Raw genomic sequence first — 24542 nt, 5'->3', positions numbered from 1 at the left:
GGGCTAGCACGGACACATGAGAGCAGCCAGGTTCCTTCCTTGACCATTATGAGGGACACCAAAATTTGACAGTTGTAGCTAGATCCAGCACGTTATTCAGCTTATCATTAACAATCACTTTTATTTCCTAAAATTGAATTTGTGACCAGATTATATTTTTAAAAAAAGATTTTACTATTTCCTGTAACCAAATAGGTCAGGTCAATGAAGGCTGCATGTCCTTCTATAGCTGCAGCCCACCTGCTTCTTTCCTGTCATTAGTGATAGACTGCCTCCTGGCCTGCCCTATGTAGTAGGTGCCAGCCTCCCATCCAGGTGAACCAGGTTGGCTGGGAGCCACCAAAAGCCCCATTTCATCTCAGAATTATATCTAAGGATGTTTCACGTTCAGTGCTAATAAGACTATAGCCACCGTAGGAAAAACTTGGGTACAGCAGGCATCACAGACTGGCTACAGCAGAGCCACTGAGGTTAGGATGATCAGTCCTCCACCACGGGAGGGATCTTAAAGCTAGATGGGCTCAGTTCCTTTCTCCCAACTCTATAGCCAAGGGGATGCCCTTCTGTTCTGTAGTTGACAATACCCTGTGGTTGTTCTCTCCAGTGGCCAACAATCTTCACAGCTGTTTTAAATTCCCCATGCTGTGGTTTAAAACTTAAGTTTCTCATTTTTTCCAACGATAGGACAAAGTAACCACCTTATTAAAATTCTGAAATTGTTCATGATCCTCCTCCTTCTTGGCAAATGAAACTGTTCTTGGGAATTCCCACAGTTGCCCAGAAGTTTGATTTGTGACCCACAAGTACCCATCCTCTGCATGTACTTCATATGTCTACATGCTTTGACTGACAGGAGGCCTCCCATGGCTGGGGTGTCTTGGCCCTACTACACGTATTTATGTGTAACCAGCTGGACTGTGGAGTCTTTTCCAGACTTGTGCATACATGGTCCATTTGCCCCCAGGCTTGGGGTTTTCCTCCTGTCTAGGGAAACTACTGTCTTTTTTTATGATCATCTCACTATTGGCCTCTTTCCACTGTCCAGCCTGCCCAACCCAAGCTGATTACCCATTTGTCTTTCCAAAGTGTCTGAACCAATTTGTCTTCTTCCCTTCCCATCCCGAGCACACAATTTCAAGTCCAGAGGATTTTTAAAAATTTCATATTCACATATATTTTACACCAGTAGAACTATTTTGTGGCTCAGCCCCATAACCTGAAAACTTCTGCTGAGCCCTGACACAAAGTAGAGCACAGTTAGACAATCTCAACTCTAGCCTCATCCTCAGATGTGGGTGAGAGAGCAAAACAGCACTTGGTTGGCTGGGAGTTCCCAGTGCTGAGCAGTAGTGGACCTGAGCTACCATGGTCCATGCTTCTAGGAGCAGGCTGCTCTGGTCAGAAGAGAACGTGAGTCCAGAGAAAGCTGGGAGTTCTCCAAGGAACTGAGTTAGGCTTACAGCTGTTCCCTCACTTCAGCAAAGTCAGTCTGCACAGTTTCCCCAGAAACTCCTTTACCCTGGACAGAGACTGATTTTCCCTAGGACAATCAGAGGAAGGCTCCTGAGGTCCCTTGCTGGCTAGATGAATCAGAGACCATAAAAGTAGCTGCTTTTCCAATGAGGCATAGCTGAATATAAATCCAGAAGCATCTATACAAATTGAAAATGATCATGTGAATTTTAAGGATGTGTGGTTGTTTTTTAACAAAAAGAAATCTTTCAGGTATATACTTAAAAATCTAACCATCCATGCCATGCCAAGTGTTTCTTTCCTTTTTTCTCCTTTGCTTCCCTCACTCACCATCCTGTATCTCCACACAGTGTAAGATGTTTTAATTTTTAATATTTTTGGTAGGGCAGGGATTAGTTTGAGTCTTTATAAACTACATTTGCTAGGGCTTAAATTCAATACTAAATAACATAGTAAAGCCTACCACCTTATTCTAAATCCTGAGGGCTCACTTGCCTTACCCTGATGCTCCAACCCAACCCTGCCACTCATACCCCTTCTCCTTGAGGGCAATGGTCAGGCCTGGCCCTATGCTAATTATCTCTTTTCTGTGCCTCTGTCTGGCACCATAGCCTTGAGCTGCTGAGATCCCCCTTAGGCCTCCTCCAGATTCAGGGATATAAGTGTCCCCTAAATCAGCCTGTGGTACTGAGCACAGGAGCAACAGCCCAGAAAGTCCAATGGAGAAAATTAGTCTCTCTTCTGAGTTTTTAACTTAAAATGAGGGCCACCACCCTGTGACAGGGACTACATGGGGTCCTTTCTTAACTGTGTAACCAAATTTATTTGTACAGCTGCTTTCTCCTAAAGAATAACTTTTAGTAATCAGTTCCCTTTTTTGAGAATCTGGCTCCTTCTAAGAATCAAACATGTGGTTTTATATTTCTCATGCTTATAGAGTGTCAAGTTTTTTTTTGTTTGTTTGTTTTCTTTTTAACAAAATGCTTGACCCTGGAAATTCAGCAGCTCAGAGCTCAGTTACCAAGAGCCTCTTTGCCCAGAGTCTGTACAGCCTCTTATCCGAGTGAGCACCAGGACCAGAGCTCCTGCTCCACTGGGCCCCACAGGCCACAATCCCTCTCCCAGCCTGGTTCATGGTAGGTTTGAGCACCAGCTCCTCTGTGGGCTGCTTAGGTGTTGCACTTTTTTGTAGTTGTTAGGACTTTACATCATTGAAGAAACTTTATTAAAGGACAGAGGGCAGGCACATGCAAACTTACTACAGATACTTGCATCTGAAGAAAAGGAAGGGAGGAGTAGGGCCAGGACAGCCAAATCCACAACTCACTCCTCTCTTATTCAGTGGCTCAGGGTTGCCTTGGCAACAGAACAGCAGTGTAGAAGACAGTCAGGGGGTCTTCAGAAAGAGCCAGATGGCTGGTCAGCCTCAAGGAAACTGCTCATAAGCCATCAACTAGGGATTCTGACCTGACCAACAGGTGAAAACTATTAGGACATTGTGCTGCTGGAGCATTGCTGTTTTCTTCCTGGGTTCCACCAGAACTTCAGCATTACATGACTAATAAAATTAAGTCATTAAACAACAGACCTCTTGTTCCTTGCCACCCCTGAGCAGGGGAGGGGAACCCACCAGCCAGCAGTCACAGTGATGGGACAGCCTTAAAGACCCATAGCCACTTGGAAGACAATGGCAAAGCTACTAGGGGCGTACCCAAGCCAGTTACTACTCCCTTTCACACTGCCCTAGTGCCCAGGGGCGAGGACAGTCACAGGTGCCACCTGGCACTAAGCACTCTGATTCTGGGTCCTGACAGCTGCTGTACTTTGGTCCCCAGGTCACAAGTTCCTCTAAAGAGAGCCAATCCCCCCAATACCTTGTGCTTCCCTTCTGACCTAGGCGTCACCCCACAGCTGTGAGCACTCTGCCTAGCTTGCTTCCTTTCAGCACCCCAAGCGACATTGGAGTCTTCTGATTGAAATGGATCATGTTAGCCAGCGCCTCCCTATTTCCCTCCATGCCCAGTGCACTGTGAGTGTCCACTGCTATCACCTGTGTCCAGGGCTCACTTCTCTGCGACTTGCAGGCTCTCCTGTTATTTCCCACCTCATGCTTTTCTTTTCAGCTGAACCTTATTCACAGTGAAATCAGTAATTTAGCCGGCTTTGAGGTGGAGGCCATAATCAATCCTACCAATGCTGACATTGACCTTAAAGATGACCTAGGTAATTGGGGATGGGGTTCGGCACCACCAGCTGTCAGATGAAAAGTTATGGAACCCAGAATTTAGACTTTCATCCACCCAGACTCCAGAATGGTCAAGGCAAATTTTCAAATCCTTGATTGACCTTCGAGTACAGACCTTAAATATTACTTCAAGCTGTTCCAAATGGAAATGGTCTGATGTATTTCCTTGAGTGTGATTGGCCACTTTCCCCTCAATTGCAATGTTTATCATCTAAATTCTCTTCCATAATGATCAAACTGACTGCTGGTTACTTGGGGGGGATTTTTAAACACGTGGTGTTTTTTTTTTGTTTGTTTGTTTTCTTTTTTCCTTTTCTTTTTTAAACTGAACAGTCTCAGGTAACTACAAAATGATAGTTTCTCCATTTAAGCCTTGATGAGGAATGACACTCAAAGCTTGAAAAGGAAGACACGCTACATTAGTGTGCCACTGAGCTGTCTTTCATTTACAAGCAGATTGGCTTGTCCCAAATTTACCACCTACTGACACTTCTCCCACTTTTTCTATAGTGAAAATACTGAATGGCTAAATGCCCCTTAATGAATTATTTGGCCAAGACAATTATTTGAAATAGAAGGGCAGCATCTCTTTGAATGTGTTCCTGTGAAGGAAACTGCCTCAGGGCCATGGTATCTCCTGCTCAGGAGGGCAGAGAGTTTAGGGCAAGCACAGAGGTACTCCTCAGATGTCCTGTGTCTGTTTCATCTTTTCATATAAGGAATTGTCAACTTAGGGCACTAAAGCCGCTTGTCCCCTTAGGGGTAGAGAGCCTCGCCAGGCTATGCAGATACCCACAGAGACATTGTCATTCTAACACTGACTACAGTGTATTTTGTGTTCCTTTAGCTCCCAGCTGTGGCCACTTTTGAAAGATGGCAGATGCCTTGTTAGGAGAATTGCTTATTACCAGCCTGGGCCCACTCCACACAAACCAAACTGAAGTCATGGGCTTCAGTGGGCTGAAGATGTGGGGACTGAGAATAAAAATGTCCTTCTTGAACTGTTTTTCCAACTGCCTCACACAATACTTTAAAAAAGCCACAAGCTAAAAAATAAAAAATGCAAAGATAATATTCAAGGTACATTTCATATTTAAATATATAAAAATAAGATTTACTAGAATAAGAGACAGGCCTGTAAAAGTATTTCTACCCATTGAGGGAATGAAGGCAATCCTGAACACACATCTATACTGTTTTCAGGTTTTTGAGAGCTTCCCCTTGAAGGCAGACAAAATGGTGAATGCCACAAGAATGAACATCAAAGCCTGCAAGTTGACTACTGCAGACTAAATGGAGAAACTTGTTGTTTTGGTTGGCCTGATGGTCCACATTTTTTTTTAAAGCAGATGCCATGTTTTAGTAGCCTTCTCAGTGGGGTGCCAGTGTTACAGGCTTTTGCGAAGTGAAATGGGGCATTTGTTGTTTTAATTTCTTTTAACCTTTGGAAATGATCTCATGTGTGTTTCTCTTTTTTTGGACTTGTCATTCAAATGTTTAATTTAAACATGTCACATTTGATATTCCTCCTCCTCCTCCTGTCCTTACCCCCATCCACATGTGCGCACACTGCGTGGACTGATTGCCCCCTGGGCTCATATGTTGGAATCGACCAGGTAGGACAGCCCTGCCATTGGGGCATTAGTAAATGTGCCTGTGCGTGGGTCTCGGTCCAACACAGTTGATCTACATTTGTTTACCTGTTATAGTTGCAAGTTGTACAGGCTGACATTGCCTCGATCGACAGTGATGCTGTCGTTCACCCGACAAACACTGACTTCTACATCGGTGGTGAAGTAGGTAATGCCTAGCCGGGTGCTGCCGAGTGTGTGTGTGCATGGTCAGTCGGCCGCCGCAGACAGCTTGATCCTTTGACAGCTATGCAGGGCTGCATTCATTTCACACTTCCAGCTGTCCTGACCTTCCCAAGGCCTCCCGTCCCTGGGTTGTGAACCAGAGAAATACAGCTAGCTGTCAGCCAGGGTGCATCATGCAGCTCACCAGTGGGCACTTCTGGTTTGTAAACTGGCTCAGCAGCATCATTTCTTCCCTTACTTCCTGAGGCACAGCTTTGTTGGAGACTGGGTTCATAGAGATCTTAGGGAGGATTTGGTGAGATGGGCCGCATGCTTCTAAGACCACTTCTGTGCCCTGTAAAGAGTGGACAAGGGGTATGAAAACCACCTCACTTATGATGAGAAGTCCCTAGACAGCTATTCTAGATCCAGAAGGCACCTTCCTCTCCTCTGGCAGCTGGCAACCCAATGTAGGTTTCCTCCCCTGCATGCTTACTAGCTAAGTGTGGCCAAGGCAGAGAGCACTGAGGAGGCACATCCTGTGGCAGTGGATTCACAGTGTGGGCATCAAGGCCCTTCTCCAATAATGCTGAAGGGCTTATGTAATGAGGCATCCGATGGTAATCCCCAAATTAATTTCTAGCTAGAAGTAACTTGAATCTTAGCCTTAACATCTTCTGGTTATTATGGGGCCCAGGAAAGCCACTTAACTCCTGGATACCTCAGTTTCCATAACTGGTAATAATAAGAATTACATGAACTGTAGGCAGAGTGCCTTGTCTGGTGTCTGTCTTGTGACTGGTGCTTGCTGCATGGTCTCCCTCTGATTGCAGATGTGATTTATATATACATTTGCTGGGCCTGAGAACAGCATTCTCAGTATTCAAATACAGCTTCCAAAGAGAACAGTGACATTCCTGACAAGTGCCAAGTACAGTCATTATGACAGATGAGGAACTTAGGACTTTGCTGAATCCTGGACACTAGATATACAATAGCACAGAACCCTGTGGCTGCCCAGTTCTGTTCAGTGTCACTAGCAGAGGAGCCATTCAGTCTTACCCGGACCACAGGATTTAGGCTCTTTGCTGTCCTGAGCATTTTGGACTTCAGACATGGATGGACAAACTGGATGAGAAAGTCGGGATTTGCCATCTGTGCCAAGGCCAAAGTGAAGTCAGACTGTAGGCAATTAAAATAAACTCTGCTTTCATAAGATTTTAGAGGAGTTTAATAGCTCTTAAGACAGGGAGCTTAAGAGAAAGATGCTTCTTTTCTTAACCAAATTAAAACTTGATCAGAGGGAAGTACTTATATGGAGAAAAATAAATAAATGAACAGCAAAGGGCTAGTCCTTTTTTTAGCTGGGGGGAACAAAGGCCAGTGTTCATCCTGCCATCCAGAGCATTTGATAATGGAAATTATGAAGCTCCCTGGGCAAGAGGATCTCACCCAGGCCCAAGGAGAGGAGAAAATTGGTCAACCTGCTGTGGCCCACGGAAGGCTATGTTAAGCAGGATTATCCAGGCCTGGGGGAGAGCTGGAGGCTTTGAGACAGGGTGGCACCCAGCTAGGACACAGGCCCCTAAAAAGCCCAGTCCTTTCTGAGCTGTCAGTGGGGCTGGACTCGGATTAACAATGTTGCTAATGCTTTATTTACCTCTGTCATGCTTGCCCAGGCACCAGTATCGTAGGGTCAGGAAGTAACCTGGGCCCAAGGTCAAGCCCCATATCCCTCACTGACACTGTCCTAGCTAGGACAAACCTCAGAAGGAATAAAGCCTGCCAGGGCTGGAACCCAGTCTTCCAAAGCCCACCTCTGTGCTTGCTGTGCCTGGCAACCCAGTCCAAACTAGAACTGACCCCAGATGTCTCGTATAATCCCAAAACAACCATCAACCAGATTCATACATGGCCTCAATTGGTTCCAGCTCCCACCTTGATGTGTGAGAGGGGAAAAGAGGAAGCTAGGGAAGCAACCACTCCACTTTTCATTTTCGGTGTGAATTCCTGAGTCCCAAGACTGCTGGAAGAAGGAATTCGAGTGCAGGAATGCTTAGCCCCAGTGATTAACTTTTACCCATCAAAAGTTCTTTCTAACAGTGAAATAGACCACAGGCTTAGCCTGACATTTGCCCAAGCCTAAATTTTCGCTTAGGCTGTTTTGAACACTGATACTTATGCCTGCTTTCTAAGCATGAAATAATGTTCTTGTTCTCATGGGAGTAACACATGTTTATGCTTGGGGGCAAATAAGCCAATTGCTTTATGATTAACCCTGAAGTTAAGCCTAAAAAGCAAGAGTCTTACATTAAGAGTGTTGACAATATGGTTGAAAATGGGCCTGTTTCTTGTTAAAAAGTACACGTGTGTCTACATGAACATGTGCATACATATGTGTGTGTAGGAGTCAAGTCCTGACTGGGTTGATTGCCTGCAATCTAGGGTTCAGTTTTTTTTAAGTTTGGGAAATGCATTAAGTGTATTTTAACTTGCAATTTCACTTCTAATTAAAGCAATATTTAATTATAAGTAAAAATTTTAAAGTAAACACTCTTCCTAAGATAAAACACCTTTAATTAAAAATCAGCCCATTTTCTTAGGAAATATTTTGTACTTCAGAAAGTCTTTATGAATACAGTGCTGATCTTGTTTTATTTTCCAAATTTCCCAGTTTTTACAAAATGGTAGATATGATAGAGAATGAGAACCTTAAATAATCCAGCCTGTGGCATATTTGTCACCCCATCTCCCCAAGCTTGAGAATGGGCTAAAGGGGAAAACTAGTCTTGGGATCCAGCTGATTTGCACTCCTGTATTGGGGTCTCACAAGTAACCTGGGCCCAAGGTCAAGTCCCACATCCCTCACTGACCCTGTCCCAGCTAGGACAAACCTCAGAAGGAATAAAGCCTGCCCAGGCTAGAACCCAGTCTTCCAAAGTATCTGCTTCCTGATGGGTGGAGTTTGGGCCAGGAGGCCCAGAACCTGCTCCCTCAGGCACATGGCTCATTCAGCTGCCACCCCTGACATTTAACTTTATTACAGACATGCAGCAGCAGGTGACAGTCTCTGGATGTGACATTGTGACACCTGCCATGTAAAGCTTCTGCTGCTTTTCAGGACAAAGGGATAAGAGCAGTCTGAGTTAATGATAAGTGACACAGGATCCAAAGTTTATTCCTTTGGAAACCTAGCCCTCAGATCGCCAAGAGTCTCCCACAGGCAGGGGGCTGCTAGTCATGCTCATTCTCGAACCCCTGACTTCCTGCAGCAGGGCGGCAACAGGTTCAGTTCCTGCCATCATCCCTGGTTCTGTCTTATTTGTGACAGTGCCCAAGCTGTTTGCTTTCCTTTCCAGACACTTCCTGGGGTTGATTCACCTCTGCAGAACAAGCCTGTGAATGAGGCAGGTTTTGCTAAGATAAATAGATATAATCCATCATTACCCAGTGAATCCAAAGAGAGCTGGGGCTGGTGCATTCTGATATACTTTGACCCTCCTTACCAGAATCACACCAGATACACCTTGAATTTTCCAAGACATATGGTGAATCTTAAGGGGAGTATATTATCCTCATGTGAGGAAAAGTACTTTAAAATGTGCAAAACTAAGGAAACAGAGCTTAAGGAAGAATCAGACCCCATTCTGGCCAAACATTAAAGGGTGATATTGTCACTAATTTTGCTGCTTTTTAGCCCACGTGAGATGTTAACCCAAAGTTCTTACAGGTGTTGGTGACCTGGTTTGAGAACTTGACTTTCATAGATGTAAATGATCACTTAGCAAGCACCCCGATTCTTAAAAGCACCATATTTTGTTGTTTCAAATTTGATCTTGAGCAGTTAGCCTTCTTTTCAAACTTTTATACAACCCAGTTCATCTTTAAGCTCTGTTTCTGATGTTACCCTCCTTTCCCTAAAACGATTCTGAATCGTTAGTGTAATTAAGAAAATACTGTCTGAGGCCTTTTTTTTTTTTATTCACATATTACACCAAAGCTGCAAAATAGAAACTAAGCATGCAATGTTAGTCCAAAGGGGGCCAAATATGAACACTTTTTTTCTGGGCCTCCTGCCAAGAGGAGAGGTGGCTGCTCGATAGGGGCATGGTCTCCTGCTTCACAGACCTCCTTATTTGGGGCTTCTCCCCAGAGACATAGAAGAAAACCTAGGGCAGGCAGCCACCTTGGAAGTCAGTGCCAACTGGGCTCTGTGCCTATGTAAAGCATGCAGAACAGGCATCTTCACACCTCTGGCAGCATCACTGAGGCAGATCCAAATAAGGGGCAGGAGAGATGTGAGTAGAGGCCGCAGTGCCAGGGTGGTAATTGGCCCATGATAAATCCCTTCTAAATTTCACTTTCCTGACTGAGCCAACGCGTAGTTCCTGTTTTGCAGCCTTATGGAAATTTAGCTGGTCAGATCATTTAAAGTACGTAATCACCTGACATGCTAAGTGTCTATGTGTGCTGCAGGCACAGGATGGCACTCTGATCCTACCCTGTCCTTGTCTAGGAAACACGCTGGAGAAGAAGGGTGGCAAGGAGTTTGTGGAAGCTGTTCTGGAACTTCGGAAAAAGAACGGGCCCTTGGAAGTAGCTGGAGGTGAGGTGGGGAAGCTGTTGTGCTCATTTGGTGTGTCACATGCTATGTTGGGGAGATGACTTAGAGTTCAGAGGTGAGTGGCAGTGCAAATATATCTCCCGGGGCGAGGGCCCTATAAGGATTACCACTTAGAGATTTATCACATGCAAATTGTCAGGGGAGCTTAAGGTTTGTGAAACTCACCTTTGCAATTAAAAAAAAAAAGTTAATAGCTCTTATAAGCTTGGCATCAAATTTTAAGGAATTACAGAAACTGAGTTTGGCAAATCTACAAACTGGGAATTCTAGACAGTGATAATGAACCATCTGCAACAATTGCTGGTGGCAGATGCAAATTAATAATTTTCACCCAACCACCTGTGTTTTTAGTGGGAAACATAGAAATACATATTTCTAATTTGCCATTCCTGATGGGAGAGGGAATAAAATTACTTTGAGCCTGACATGGGCAGAAACATTGCTTAAATCTAGAGGCAGAGTATTTCCCACAGCTGCATGCCTGAATTTTAGAATTTTAGGTGATCAGTCGGGCATGCAGGACAGTGGCCTCCTGAGTCCGTGCACTTTGGACTCCAATTTTCTTTTATTAAGGACCCATTCTATCAGTAAATCCTGCTTGTATATTTAAAGTGAATCTTAACTCAATATGGACATCAGTAATTACTACATGATGTCCACACAGGCTCTCTGTCAGCTGGCCAACGAGGCCTTGGCCCTCTCTCCCCAGTGACTGCACATGACCCCCATCCTGGGCTAGTCTCGAGGCCTGATCTGAGTGAAGGAGCAGCATTCCCTTTGCTGACCTGAGTCTCACCTTTGCTCTGCCATTTCTGATCTGCATATAAGGGGCATGACAGGCAGAGCAGTAACTTAAGTTACTGTTGCACCAAAGTTCCATGTTGCACAAGGAAGTGCACACACAGCATTAGCTACCCAGCCACAAGCTGCTGGTCTTTCCCCTTCCCAGGCCCTGCCAGTATCAGCCCATAGACTTTCCCCCCCAGTGCTCCTGTTTGAGCCCCACTTGTGGCCCTCCACATTTGCCCCCACACACAGAGAGCCACAGCTGAGGCAAACACATTAGATTTAGCATGGTTCAAGATAATTTTACTTAATAATAATACATTTTGTTCTTATATATAAGAGCTGTTTTAGAAAATATTATAAAAATTATAAAGAAGAAAACAAAATGTACTCCTGCTCCACTGCCTGGAGATAATCTGTTAGCATGTTTCTTTCCAGCCGTCCATGCATAATTTAGCAGTGACTTCAAATATGGACAAACCAGTGAGTTAAGCCTCCTAATCATAAGTTTCTGTAGGGTCAGCAAGCTGAACCAAGACTCACACCCAGACCCCACTTTTGTTAGTTTAGAGCTATTTCTACAGCACAGTGCAATGCTATCCACAGATCACTTCTCCTGTGTCTCCTAGTGCTACAATCTTAACCCATACCCCTTGGACAATGCTGACAGGTATTCCTCAAAGTGGGTTTTGGACATACCAAACATATATACATATCAAACCAAGATGTTTGGGTATTTACTGTAGCAGTGGGTTGGAGACATTAGCACACAGAACCTGTCAGACATGCTGGCCCTGGAGCCACCTTCTTTATGGAGCATGTTATGGATGGGAGAAAGGAACAGGCTCATCGCTGCTCCTGTATATGGCAGATGTGAGTCCCTAGATCTAACAAGGGAAAGGTGGATCTCTGAGGAGATGAGTACTTGGAGATGGGCTCCTCCTCCAGGCACAGGAAAAGTTGCATCTTAGCGCCCTTATCATGGTCTGCCACAAGTAGGCAGGGTCAGTCATGCATGAAGGATGGCCACAGAGAGGGGATCATGTTGCTTAACACTCTCTCCTAGCAGGCTTATCTTGAATGGTGTCTGGAAGACGTAGAGATAAATCATAGTCATTGCAAAATTCTGACACATTGGGTCGCATTAGATGGATAGAGCCCAGACATCCGGCATGCTTCTGAGGCAGTGCTCACTACAGTCTGGGCTAAAACTTTGGTGGGCACACATCCAGTGCCAGCTTTCTAGGGGTGGGTTTTGCTTGACCACCCCCAAATGAGGAGACCAAGGGATAAGCAGTTTCCAGCTTGTGCTGATGCTAGAATTGCCACCCCACAGACAGCTGCCTTCCTCTGTGGACACAGGCCAGCAGAGGCCCGGGGAATGCATGCTTTAAGCGAAGAGCAGGCTTGTGTTTGGCATCTTGTGATGTGCACTCTGTCTTGTCCCCTCCAGCTGCTGTCAGTGCAGGCCATGGCCTGCCTGCGAAGTTTGTGATCCACTGTAATAGTCCAGTCTGGGGTGCAGACAAGTGTGAAGAACTTCTGGAAAAAACCGTGAAAAACTGCTTGGCCCTGGCCGATGATAAGAAGCTGAAATCTATTGCATTTCCATCTATTGGCAGCGGCAGGTATGGGCACTCTTGTCATCATGTCAGTCGTGGCTGTATTTCTCTGTGACCCCTAATTGTGACACTGTCATTGTGGACAAGGCCTCCTGAGGCTGCTTCAGACCTTGCTTTGGTCAAGGAGACCAGAGCATGAGAAAGGGAAGAATGCCAATGTTAATCAATAGCAAGGGCAACTGAGCAATCACAGAGAGACAGACCCCAGGACACTATGAAACTTGAATTATGATAGCAAATGTCATCACAGAGGTGATTAAGGTGGAGAGGATGGGAGGTGTGGACATAGGAGTACTAAGATTGTGATCTTCTTATAATAAGCAGGTTAAAAGCAATAATTCTGCCCCCAAGCTACCACAGCCTTGGGCAAAGCCCTTTATCTCTGTTCTTTTATTCCCAAAGCCCCTTCCTCTCCTGTCCTGCTGCTCTAGGTGATCCGATGACCCGCTCTGCTCCACCTCCCAGCCTTCAAGTTATCCCCAGGTAGACTCGCCAAGGCCTATAGGAGCAGCATGATTGCCCCTGAGACAACCCAGAGGGCCACCACTGGAGGAGTTTAGTCTTTAGCAGCTAAGGATGCAGATAGGCCTCAGCTGCACCCCCACAGCCTCCCTGGCCACACACTCCCAGACCAACAAGTAGCCTCTCGGTTTTCTGACAGGGCAGTGCTGCACTGTGACTTGGGGGCCAGGCCTGGAATTGGCCACTCACCAGCTGATTCACAGCATATAAATGAACCCCCACTCTGAAAACAGGTGTAATTAGTAATCACCCCCTTCCCCAACCCCACTCCATGTAACGTCTCAGGGTGTTCGGAAAGCTGAAGGAGTTTTTAGAGGGAGAGTGCTTTAAGAAACCTGCTGTGACACAGGGTCCGTGGTCAGGAGAATGCCACCTCTGAGATTGGGGCGGCATCTCCTCAGGCCTCTTGGCTGAAGGAGGCTGGAGACAACAGCTCCATGGTGTGTGGATGGGGCGCCAGGAGGGTTCCTGAGCAGAAGACAAGCAAACGCACCTGCGCCCATGCATGCACGCATGCACACTCCACACTCAACTACACCTCCAGAAATGCACTGTGGAGAGCTGCCGACTCCACTCGCTTTCCTACTGTTTGGACGGCCATCTTTATTTTCAGTGACTATACTTCATTCTAGTCCCTTTTTTTACCAAAAGCATACATGAAATATCTTTTAAAAAGTCAATACCATTTAAATACACATTGAAATCAAAGGCTAGCAGAGTTAAAATATCTAAAAGCCCTTTTGATTGGCTCTAAGAGCACCTGGCAAAGACAAGCATCCTTCATAATTTAGTCAGCAAGCACTCAGCAGCTCAACTTTCCCTTGAGTGATGGAGCTGCATTATAGGTGCTAAGGCCAGTCCCAAAGTGGATTCAAAACCATTTTTCTCTTAAATGTTTCTGGGTCAGAGCTTGAGTAACCATACTCCTTGCTTCTCCCACCTTCTCATTCCCCCATTTCTTACACAAGGCCTTTTTTTTTTTTTTTTTTGACTGGCGGGGTAGGGGTTGCCAGCATGGTACTGTGTAACCTTTGGTAAGTGAATCAACCTCTCTGTTTCTGGCCTGCCTTAACCTCAAGTCAGGCCATAGGGATTACCTTTCCTCACAGATGGTTCTGTGGCTCAGTTAATTAGTGCTTCGGATGCACTTTGATCTACCCTGATGAAAGGTGCTTCCGAAGAGCAAGGCAATAGGAACCTTTATTGGCGGTAATAATTTCACGCTCTTTCATATGGCTATTGGGAAATTTTTAATTGAAGCATAAAAGTAATTCCCATAAAAGAGCATCTGTTATTACAAACTTATTTACATTTTTCATGGAGTAAAAAGTTTTTAAAAATAATCAATCTAAAGCTTTTAAGAGGGCAGAATGCCAAAGGCAGCACACGTGTGGGGCTCCCTGAGCCACATCTGTCAGGCAGACCTTGCTGCAGCCTGGGAGACAGCTGCCCTCCTTTTCATGAGGAAAGAATGGGATTACACCAGGGCCAGCAGTAAATCAGGGGGTTCCAAGGGAAATAAGACGGCTCATCTGTGGCATCCAGTGTCTCTGGAACAAAAGTCACATTGGAACTAAAACAATAGAAATACAAACATGGTCAAGAGCCAGGGTCACTTTCTCTCGTGGAGGCCATCAGCCTCCAGCTCCTCAGCCTCAATGAAGGCAAATGTGCAACCCTGGCCTAAGCCATTTTAATCACAATACCAGTGGACAGCCCTGCATCTCAGCTCTTTGACCTTAGGAGGTAACCCTTGCTGAGCGCACATAGGGAAGGGCCAGTTTGGGGGCTCTGATTAAACTTTCCCTAGATTTATAGCTTAAAAGGAAAGCTCCCTTTGTGTTTTTCAACCTACAATTTATGAGGATTCACAGAGCCCCTGGCACTGTGGTAAAGCCTTTAGCTATACTGTCACACAGCAACCCCAAGAGGCGACATGTCACTATGTCCATTTAAAGGCAAAGTACCTGAAGCTTAGCTAAATAACTCCCCTGAGGTCACCAGGTTGAGGACCATGCAGAGCCAGGTTCTGCGGGAGGCTGCTGGCTCCAAGGCCTACGCCCTAGGCAACCCTGGTGCCCTGCCTGCAGGCTCTGCCTGATTCCACCTCCACATGACCTGGCCTTCAGCCTCCTTGCCCCTCATCTTTGACTTTAAAGAGAAAGGGCAGAAACCAATGCCAAGCCTCTGAGCTGGCAGAAATTCCCCATCAGCTGATTTGTGAGCCCAGGTGAGAAATGGTAGAGGCCATCCTTGGGCTGCCTGAATACAGAGGACCCATCAGCCCTTCTGGACACCACTGCTGTCAGTTGATGATTCACCTGGTCTTCACCTCAGGGTGGGGGAAATTCATACAGTCAGGCCATCACTGAGTTCAGAGCTGGGAGGACAGTAAAGACCAGAAGCAGCAGCGCAGGACAGAACCTGTTCTAGCAGCAGTGATCCACACGTGGGGTGACAGCGAGGCTTCCAAGACCTCCGCCCTTCCCATCTCCCAGATAGCCAAGATGATCAGACTGGGTTGGCCCAGCAGGAAGACAGTCTGCCTCTGCCCTACCCAGCATCAATGGCCAACTCCCATCTGTCCCTCCAGGACATCTGCTTGGAGCCTTCATCCCTGGATGGAGCTGCTCTTTGTGAATCCCAGGTGTCCCTAACTGATCTGCTCCTCACATTTTTTCCCTGGAGGTGAGATCTCAACAGGGTGCCAGCGATGCTCCACACTGGGAGAGAGCTTAACAGAGTAAGAGGAGCAGCCCTTGTGAACCCAGCGTCCCTGCATGTCCAAGTAGGACAGGGGTCCTGTGTGTGCCCCAACCACTGCTGAGCAGGCCGAGCCAGGACTACACCAGACCCTGACAGCATGGGCTCCCCTGGCACCAGCCTAGGGAAACAGGGGCTAGGACTCTGAGCAAAGGCTGTTCCAGAAACAACTGGAATGATGCCAAGGGACACTCAGACATGGCTTTAGGAGCTGGGGGAGGGGTAGTCAAGGCCTAGCCCTGCGTGCTGGAAGTGCATGCCATGAGCACAGGGCAGGGCTATAGAGAGGGGCATACATACGGGTGGGACTGGTGGTGGCCCCAGCATGCTCTTCCCCATGGTGTATAACCAGTTGAGGAAACTGATGCTTAGAGAAGATCACTCCCAGCCTGAGGGCAGCTGGGTCAAACCCAGTCTGACTCTGGAGCAGAAGCCCTTTACGTTCACCTGCTCTGTGGCATCCCATCTCTTCTGAAGGGCAAACAGTCCACAGGGCAGGTGACTGTCACAGAGGTAGTCAGCCTGAGCCGAGGAGGTAGACCTGGCCAAGCAGGAAGGGCCCTATTTAGAAGGATATGTGACCTGCAAGGGAACCCAGCTAGCCAAGGAGCCAAAGATGAGAAAAGCCAGGAGGCACGTTGCTCCCAGAAGGGGCTCAGTGGGGTGGCACTGCACCAGGAAGCCTGTGATGTACTGTGCTGTGACAGGCCACCAACCAGGCCCACAGCCCTCCAAGAAGACAGGGCATTGCAGGTTGAAGGGCTTCTCTCTGGGGGCCTGAGGTCAACGTTGTTAGCACAGGGTGATTACAACGGCAAAAAAATACCCTGTCACAAGGCCTGGGGTGGAGGGCAGTTCACTGGGTGAGCCTTAGAGAGGATCCCCAGAGACCACTAGCTTCTAAATGAGGACTGCACCTCCCTGGTAAGTGAACATACCAGCTTCTTCCATACTCCATGTTCTCCATTTCATGGGACAGAGACCAGGCCCCAGCACACATGGGCACTCAGATCCATGTTGGCACCAGGAACTCCTGAGCTCTTCGCTGCTTTGCTTCTCTGGCCTGGAGGGGTGGGGCTGTCAGGGCATCTGTGCATCTGAGCCATGCCCCGGCTGCCCCTGTTTTGAGGGTGCAGGGCTGGGTATATAAAGCACTGAGAGCATCTGACAACTTCCAATTTGTTATAAATGCTTCTAATTGTAGAAATAGGAAACAGTTGGGGTTCCTGCCTGAAAACTTCAGGAAGGCCATCTTCTTTGCCATTCCTTCCTGGCAGCCTGCATGGTCCAGAGCAGCCACAGTCTCATGGAGGGGCTCCTGCTTTAGGTTATGGTTTCGTCAGCAAGAGTTTTCCTACAAAAAAAACCTGATTCATGTTCACCCAAAATTAACCTTTAAGGACAAGGCCTGGCACATCCTGACAGAATAGCCTGCTCTCCGTTAGCAGAAAGGTACTGTGAGGGCCCTGCAGGTCCAAACCTCTGTTCCATACCTTTTTCCCCAGTTGTGCATCCTTAACCTTTGGGCCTACTTTGTAAGCTCAGATTAAAAATCCATGCTGGCCATGTGTAGAACAGGGGTTCTCAAAGTGTGGTGCCCAGATGTGCAAGATCAGAAACTCAGCAAGCTGTTCCAGCAGACTCTTCATGATTCTGGTGCCGGCTGTAGTTTGAGAACTTTGATGTAGAAGAATAGGAAAGAACATCCCTCACTAAAAGTCACAAACCCATTTTCAGGGGTCTAACACAGAGGATTGCAGAGCCATAGAGGCTCTGTGTGAGAAATTGCTAGGCCAACATGAGTGACTGGAATACTTTTTGTGCTCCATGGAGAACTGTGGGCCTCCCCGTCACAGGGGCCCAGGGCCACATTTTCTGTGTGTGCCTATATCAACCACATCTTACCCAGCTTGGGAGAGCTAAGACTATAGCTGCAGTGGCCCAGGCAGACCAGTTGCTGGGAGGCCTTAGGGCTGCAGCCTTGTCCCAGGGCCACACAAGCCAGGCTGAGCAGACAGAAGGAGACGGGCCATAACTCTTGGGCTATACCACAGACTGCCACTCCAGATAGTTATACATGCCTTCCCTCAGCCCAGTTCACCTGTGGAGGTATGAGGGGAGATAGGCAGGAAGGCACTGTCGTTGGAGAGTGCAGAGCTTGCAGAGTACATGCAGAGAACAGCTCCTCACAGTGCTATCAGTCTCCACACATCCAAGCTCAGCCCACTTCAAAAGCCCATATCCTTCCCTTGGCTCCAGTATAGTCTGCAGCAGGACACAGGAGCCCAGCCACAGCTGGAAGCAGCCTGCACAGCTGGGAAGATGCTCCTCGAATGAAAGGTCACATTCACCTCCCCCAGCAATTCCCAGACAGTCTAGCCTTTGTGTCTTGTTCCAAATAACCTAGCCCGTGTGCTCCTTGCTGCCTGTGAAAATGGTCATGGCAGCTGTGCCTGGCTGAGCTTTCAGATCTGAGAGTGGGCATGGGTGACAGACAAGTGACCTGCCCACTCTCATCAAGGCCCTTTTCCCTCACTTCCCTAGCATGTGTAAACCCTGGGTTCAATCCCTGGTACCCCCAAAATAAAAGAAAACCCTCTCCCTACATGTCCCTGCCACCATTCAAGCTGTGGATGAAGCCATGTTTTATCAAAAGCAAGTCACAGAACAGTTTTGTGAGCATGCAAGGCTCTGAGCACTGATAGTAAGATGTTTGTGGCTCTCCAAGGGATCACTAGATGGTTCAAAACTCACTGGCATGCAACAAGTGAGGCTAAAAGTGCTGTAACAAATTCCTGTCTCGTGTTTGAAAATTTGCCTACCTGCTAGCAGGCACCCTACCTGAAGGAGGTGACCAGCAGAGACAGGCTGGCCCATCATTTCAGATGCTTGTGTGTCCATGGGCTCAGTTGTCAATCTTCCAGTGAGCAAAGAAATCCCCCTAAAGCTGGCCCCAGACTCTCGCCCTCAGTATCCTTAACCATAAAACATAGTCAGCAGAGGATTTGAATCCAGGGCCTGCCTCCAAGTCCTGGTTATTTCCACCAGACCAGGCCAGCTATCTGGTAACTGTCACCTTCCTCGGGGTGCCCTGGATCATGTGTACACAGTGTTAACTAGGAACAGCCTTAGACACACACAGAACAGTGAGTATCAATCTTCCCCATCCTGAGTTCATCTTAAATTCTGAGCCCCTGCCTCCCCACGTGACATTTACTTTAAATGGAAATGCATGGAGACTCTGGGATGAGAAGCTCATTCAGCCTAGAGCTCTTCTGTGCTCTTAGCTCCTAATGCCTGGCCTCTGGGGTGACACTGGCTGATGTGTTTTGGAGGCTAGATTCTGGGACAGTGGCTCTTGCAGCCTTGAATCTAAAGGCTGGTGTAAAGAGATCATCCTGCATGTGTGGATGAGGTCAGCACCTTCCCAGAGAACCTCCAGCCTTCTTCAGGGATGGCACCCACTTTAGCTGTGTGGCTTAGGGACAGCACTAGAGGCAGGGACGGTGGGAAAAAGAAGCAGGGTTTGTGCCACCCCTGGAAAGCTTAATGCACATCACAAAACACTGTCCTGCCACTTGCTGGTTGTCTTTCAGAAGACCTGGGTGCCTGCTTCTTGGGAGGCACACAGTGCACTCTCCTGTGCCACACAGTGCTCTGCCTGCCGCCTGCCCCCAGTCTTTAGGGTACTGGGGTTTCTCATACCCATGTACAAGCAGCCACAGGGCTCAGTGAACACTGACACAACATGGGGCAAGATGCTCAGATGGTCTTGAGGACCTTCTGCAGGAGAAGACCCACAGGAGGACCACTGTGGCCACCTGGTTGCTGATTGCCTGCTTTCTATCCTGTAGGAACGGGTTCCCGAAGCAGACGGCAGCCCAGCTGATTCTGAAGGCCATCTCCAATTACTTCGTGTCCACCATGTCCTCCTCCATCAAAACAGTGTACTTCGTGCTTTTTGACAGTGAGAGTATAGGCATCTACGTGCAGGAAATGGCCAAGCTGGACGCCAACTAGGCTGAAGAACTCCAGGACCAGCCCACAGCGTGTCCCCTGCCTCCAATTTGAAAGAAAATAAAGAAAAAAATTCCCCTTCACGCTTACTGGGAGGCAGGAACCCTTTTTTTTCAGTTTTGCTCATCTAGGGAAAATAAGGTTTTGGTTTCCAGTTTAATTGTTTTTGACCTTCTAAAATGTTTTACGTTAGCACTGATAGTTGGCATTACTGTTGTTAAGCACTGTGTTGCAGACCGTGTCTGACTTAGAGTAACCTAGGAGATATTATAGTTTTATTTTAATGAAATTCTGATTGACGCAGAGCAGTGGGGAGAACAGTCCCTTTTACATGTCGCAGAAGCCAGGAAGCCCCATTTGTAACCGTGTGTCGTGGTGCTCTATTGTACACCCAGTGGCGTTCTTTTTACTATATTGTTCTTTTTTTTCCTCAGAAGAAAAAAATCATGAATTTGCAACAGACCTAATTTTTGTTTACTTTTTGTCTTAATGATGGATTTGAAAATGACAGATTTAAAAGGCAGAACAGAATCTTTGTCCTTAATTATATTTGCAATTTGGAATTTGTGTGAATTGATTTAGTAAAATGTTAAACTGTTGTTGCGACTGGCATGTTTCAAGTTATTATACCTGTGAGCTGTAAGGGTGGTGGGCAGGGACCATCTGCTGGCCCCTGGTAATTTGCAGAGGATTCATGTAAAGTCTCTTCTTGGGAATGTACCTATAGCCACGTTAGGGGCGAATGGCAGGCTAGAGCTCAGGGTACCATTTGCCACTTATAATGACACGGTAAGGCAGGTCCTGTTATTTGATATATTTTATAGCTGAGAACACTGAGGCCTACCTAGTAACTTGCCTGTGACCACACTGTTAATAAGTGACAAGCAGATTCAAGCGCAGATGCCAACCTGTGAGATAGGGCCCCTAATGGCACACTCTAATCAGTGCCAGGAGTCCATTTGGCCTTGGTGCTGTTTCTGACTCAGAGACAGAAACATCTCCGTCCACCATCAAATGATCTAGATGGAGATGAGGTTTACATAGCTTCTCAGTGAACTGGATTTCCTTAACTTTAGAGAAACATCATAGGAGTAAATGCTGTATTTTTTCAAAGATCTTCCACTAGATGTCGCTCAAAGGTTTAGGAAGTACCTAGAGAAAAGGGCCTCAGGTTTCTGCTCTGATTGCACAAAAGAATAAATTGCATTTGTCAGGCTTTGCATGAATTATTTACCATAATCACCTAAATGTTTCTAAACTCTGAATAATCCAAAGTACATTGTGCCCCTGAGATGTGGGCACATAGAAGAAATTCTTTTTAATGAAACTCAGGGAAAGAAAGCCAACAAACCACCTGGGATTCCCATCATCTTTAAACCACCCAGTTAACTTTTAAAACTGGGACTAAAAACTGTTCTCTGATGTCAGCCTCATGTTTAAAGCAAGAAAAAGAAAGGGATCACTACTTTTAAAAAAAAATTGATGGAACTACAGGAATCTAATTTTATTTATTTTTTGGTTCTGGGGCTCTAACCCAGGGGTGCTTTACCACTGAGCTATATCCCCACCCCCGCTCCCTTTTTAATTTTGAGACAGGCTCTCACTAAGTTGCTGAAGGTCAACACTAAATTGCTGAGGCTGTCCTTGAACTTGCAGACTTCCTATCTCAGCCTCCCAGGTGGCTGGGATTAGAGGCATGCACCACTGCATCTAGCTAGGAATTTCTTGAAATGCACATATGCCTCTATTCACAAGACAAGTTTGCAATTAGTATAATTTGCCAAATGAAATTATTTGAGGGGAGAAACCCTGCGGGATCTTGAGCCTGGTGTTGTTCCCCAGCCCAGCTCTACCCTTGGCTATGAGCATCAGCTGCAAGGCAGACTTTCGGAGAGTGCTGTGGGCTGAGCACCCACCTCTATCCTGCAGCCCTGAGCCCAGGGTGGCCTCAGGCAGACCACATCCACTCCCACTTGCTTCTGAGCTTGTCAAAACTCAGCAGCTGGGTTTTGTCCTGAATAATCCAGATTTTTCCTTTAAATGTCATTTGAAAACCAACAAGGCTCCAACTGGGACTCGGCTGACAATGGTAACTAGTGTAGGTGTCCTCTCCATACAGTATTCATTACTTCTCATAACAACCCTATGAGGAAGGCACAACAGATAGGTAAAGCATATATTCCCTAGGTCACACAGTGGTAAATGGTGGAGCTGAAATTTGAACCCAGCTCTGATTATACAACCAGACCTCTCGCCACCCTCCCTGGAGCTAGATTCTCCTTTGGTATCTGCCCCAATATTTTGTTCTCCCTTAGGCAGGGCTTCTTGCCTACTCATTGATAAAGCCTATGTGGCCAGCCTTGGGGGCATAAACAACCTGTAGAAGGAAAGATGAATAGGGATGTGTATTTCAAGCAATCCAGAGGTCTAGTGGATGATGCGTGCTTACTGTGAATGAGGCCTCAGACTGGGGCCTCTTCCAAAGGCAGGTCAGACAGTGCCTCTGTCCAGCAACAGGCTCAGATCAGGGAGTTCTGTTTGCTGGTTCGGAGAGTTCTGCAGTGGTTCTTGGAGCAGACAGACTAGGGCTTTACTTTGTATAAAAAGTTGGAATCTCCTAGACCAAAAGAGAAAGTAGTGAGTGGCAAGCCGGCACATAGCTACTCCTTCATGTCCCCTCTGCCGAGAACCCCAGGTCTGCGTCCCTTTCCCACCATGTCAGCCAATTCAGTCTGGTTCCGCTCTGCAGCCCTGGCCCCAGCCTCAGCCCCATCATGTGCAGCTGTCCACGATGGCTTTGTTTGATAGAATCCCTCCCTCCTATTTGGGGTCAGATGGCTGCTGTATTTGGTCACAGCTACAGCAAAGCCCTGTCAGACAAACTGGCATATGTTAAAGCAAAATTTTTTAAAAGACGAAAAAAAAAAAAAAGCAAGCAATGGGCAATCATTTCCACAGTCCTGCCCTTCCTAAGCCCCAGGATTCAAGTCTGTCTACAGTCAGTCTTCCTTGGGTGGTGGAGGCCCTCACGAGGCCAGGCCAGCCTGGGTGCAGGGGAGTGTCTCGTTTCCTAATTTGTCAGTCAGGCCACATCGTCGGTGGCCCTGAGTGGTCCCGGGGGATGGCCTGGCCCATTTATTCATTAGCAACGGTGATGTTTAATTTTTGCTGCCGGCGCCACCAGCCAATGTTATCTTGGGAGCTGGCCTTGGTGCCGCCTAAGAGTGATCGGCCTCAAGACACTGGGGTGGGGAGGGGTCCTGGGGCCCACTCCCCACTGAGAAGAAAGGGAAACGTTCAATGGCAAGGGGTGAGGCCACCTTTTCTTTGGCTTTTCTTCTATTTATAACCTGGCCTGTTGTGTTTGCTTGTGGGGGCCCCCCAATATCAAAATAATATCACATGACCCTGGTGACAGGCGAGGCAATCACACTGCTCATTAATCCAGCCCCTCACCACCCTCCATGCTCCTGGCAAAGGTGTGTAAATAGACTGGCCTTTCCCTGACCCCTGGAAACCAATCCAGTCTGGGCTGCTGTGTCAAGCTTGGGGGAACCAGAAACAGCAGCGACACCACCATCTCTGTAAGAGGCACTTTTCTGTCCCTTCCTCTCTTTTCACCCCACATGCACGGGCGCGTGCACACACACACCCACACACACTCACACACGCATATACATAAGGAGACTCCAGAGGCCTCTGTGCTGGCAGAGAGCAGAATTGAAGGACATGCAAACAGCCTTTTAACTTGAACAGAAAACAGCCGGGATTCTGTCTCCCACAAAACATAACTGAAATTTTTCTTTGAGAGGTCTCCTAAATTGGGCCTATTTTGCTCTGTGAAATGACTAGAACTTTCTGTAGATCTGCCCACAGTCCCCCTCGGAGTACTTAGAGCAGGGCACCCAGGACTCCCTCCAGAGTCTGGGGGATCCAGCACACAGCAGTCACGCACGCCAACAGCTGGCACACACACTCTGGTGTCAGCAGGGGATGTGCCCCATGCACTCCCAGCAGATTCCCTGCCCAGAAGCCCTCTGATGGCCCTGTTGAGCAGGGAATCTGGGAAAAATGCCCCAATGACACAGGTTAATGGTCAGCACCTTGGCTTCAGGTTTATGACTACTCTTTGAGGAAGGTGAAAAGCTTAGAGACCCAGAATGATACCCTGCACATCCCGTGTCCAAAGCTCAGAAACCACAGTGACGATCGCGGTACAGAAGAAAGCATCCCGAGAACACAGGGAAACGAGGTCAAAGGCACCTTACTGGGGGAATCCCTTCTGACTTTGAGTCCTTAGGCAGGTGACTTGGATTCTTGATGTCACACTGTTCCCACATCCCCACATACAACCTCCCCATCCGTGACCCTGACCTGTGGGGACTGAGCCCTGTTCCCTCTAACACAGGCTGATAGCATGTCCCCTGCCAACCACCACAGTTCACTCAGGTCAGGCCCCAGACCCGGCCCTCTTTGCACATCTGCCTATGCAGTCCCTGCCCGAGCTGCCTGGGAAACCTGATATTTCTGTACCTTGAAACGACAAGGCTTCCTAAGCTTAAGAGAATAAATTAGAGTTGAGTTCAAGTAGGCTCAGCTGCAGCGGATGGGCAAATTGATTTGCTTCCCATCTGGGAGATTAAATTCCACTGCCCCAAAATGGCAGCAGGGTAATGAGCTGTCAGTCAAACAGG

The 24542-nt window shown here is 47.3% G+C and overlaps 1 protein-coding gene across 4 annotated transcripts in view; it reads left to right on the top strand.

Annotated features, from left to right (window-relative positions):
• The window catches only part of LOC107144743 (core histone macro-H2A.1), a 53363-nt gene extending 32916 nt beyond the window's left edge, over positions 1 to 20447 (top strand). For 2 of the 4 annotated variants that reach the window (XM_015488582.2, XM_015488581.2), the window contains exons 5-8: positions 5428 to 5518; positions 10031 to 10120; positions 12378 to 12552; positions 19686 to 20447. In XM_015488582.2, the coding sequence (XP_015344068.1) occupies positions 5428 to 5518; positions 10031 to 10120; positions 12378 to 12552; positions 19686 to 19851 (522 nt within the window). In that variant the 3' untranslated portion in view covers positions 19852 to 20447. Of the gene's footprint in view, positions 1 to 3596; positions 3697 to 5427; positions 5519 to 10030; positions 10121 to 12377; positions 12553 to 19685 lie in introns of all 4 variants that reach the window. The other 2 variants (XM_015488580.2, XM_015488579.2) reach the window with 1 other exon arrangement.
• Positions 20448 to 24542: the final 4095 nt, after the last annotated feature.

This window comes from Marmota marmota, unplaced genomic scaffold, assembly GCF_001458135.2.
Source record: "Marmota marmota marmota unplaced genomic scaffold, marMar, whole genome shotgun sequence".
Classification (NCBI taxonomy): Eukaryota; Metazoa; Chordata; class Mammalia; order Rodentia; family Sciuridae; genus Marmota; species Marmota marmota.
Note: the sequence above shows the minus strand (reverse complement) of the source record. Positions and strands in the feature narration are given on the sequence as shown.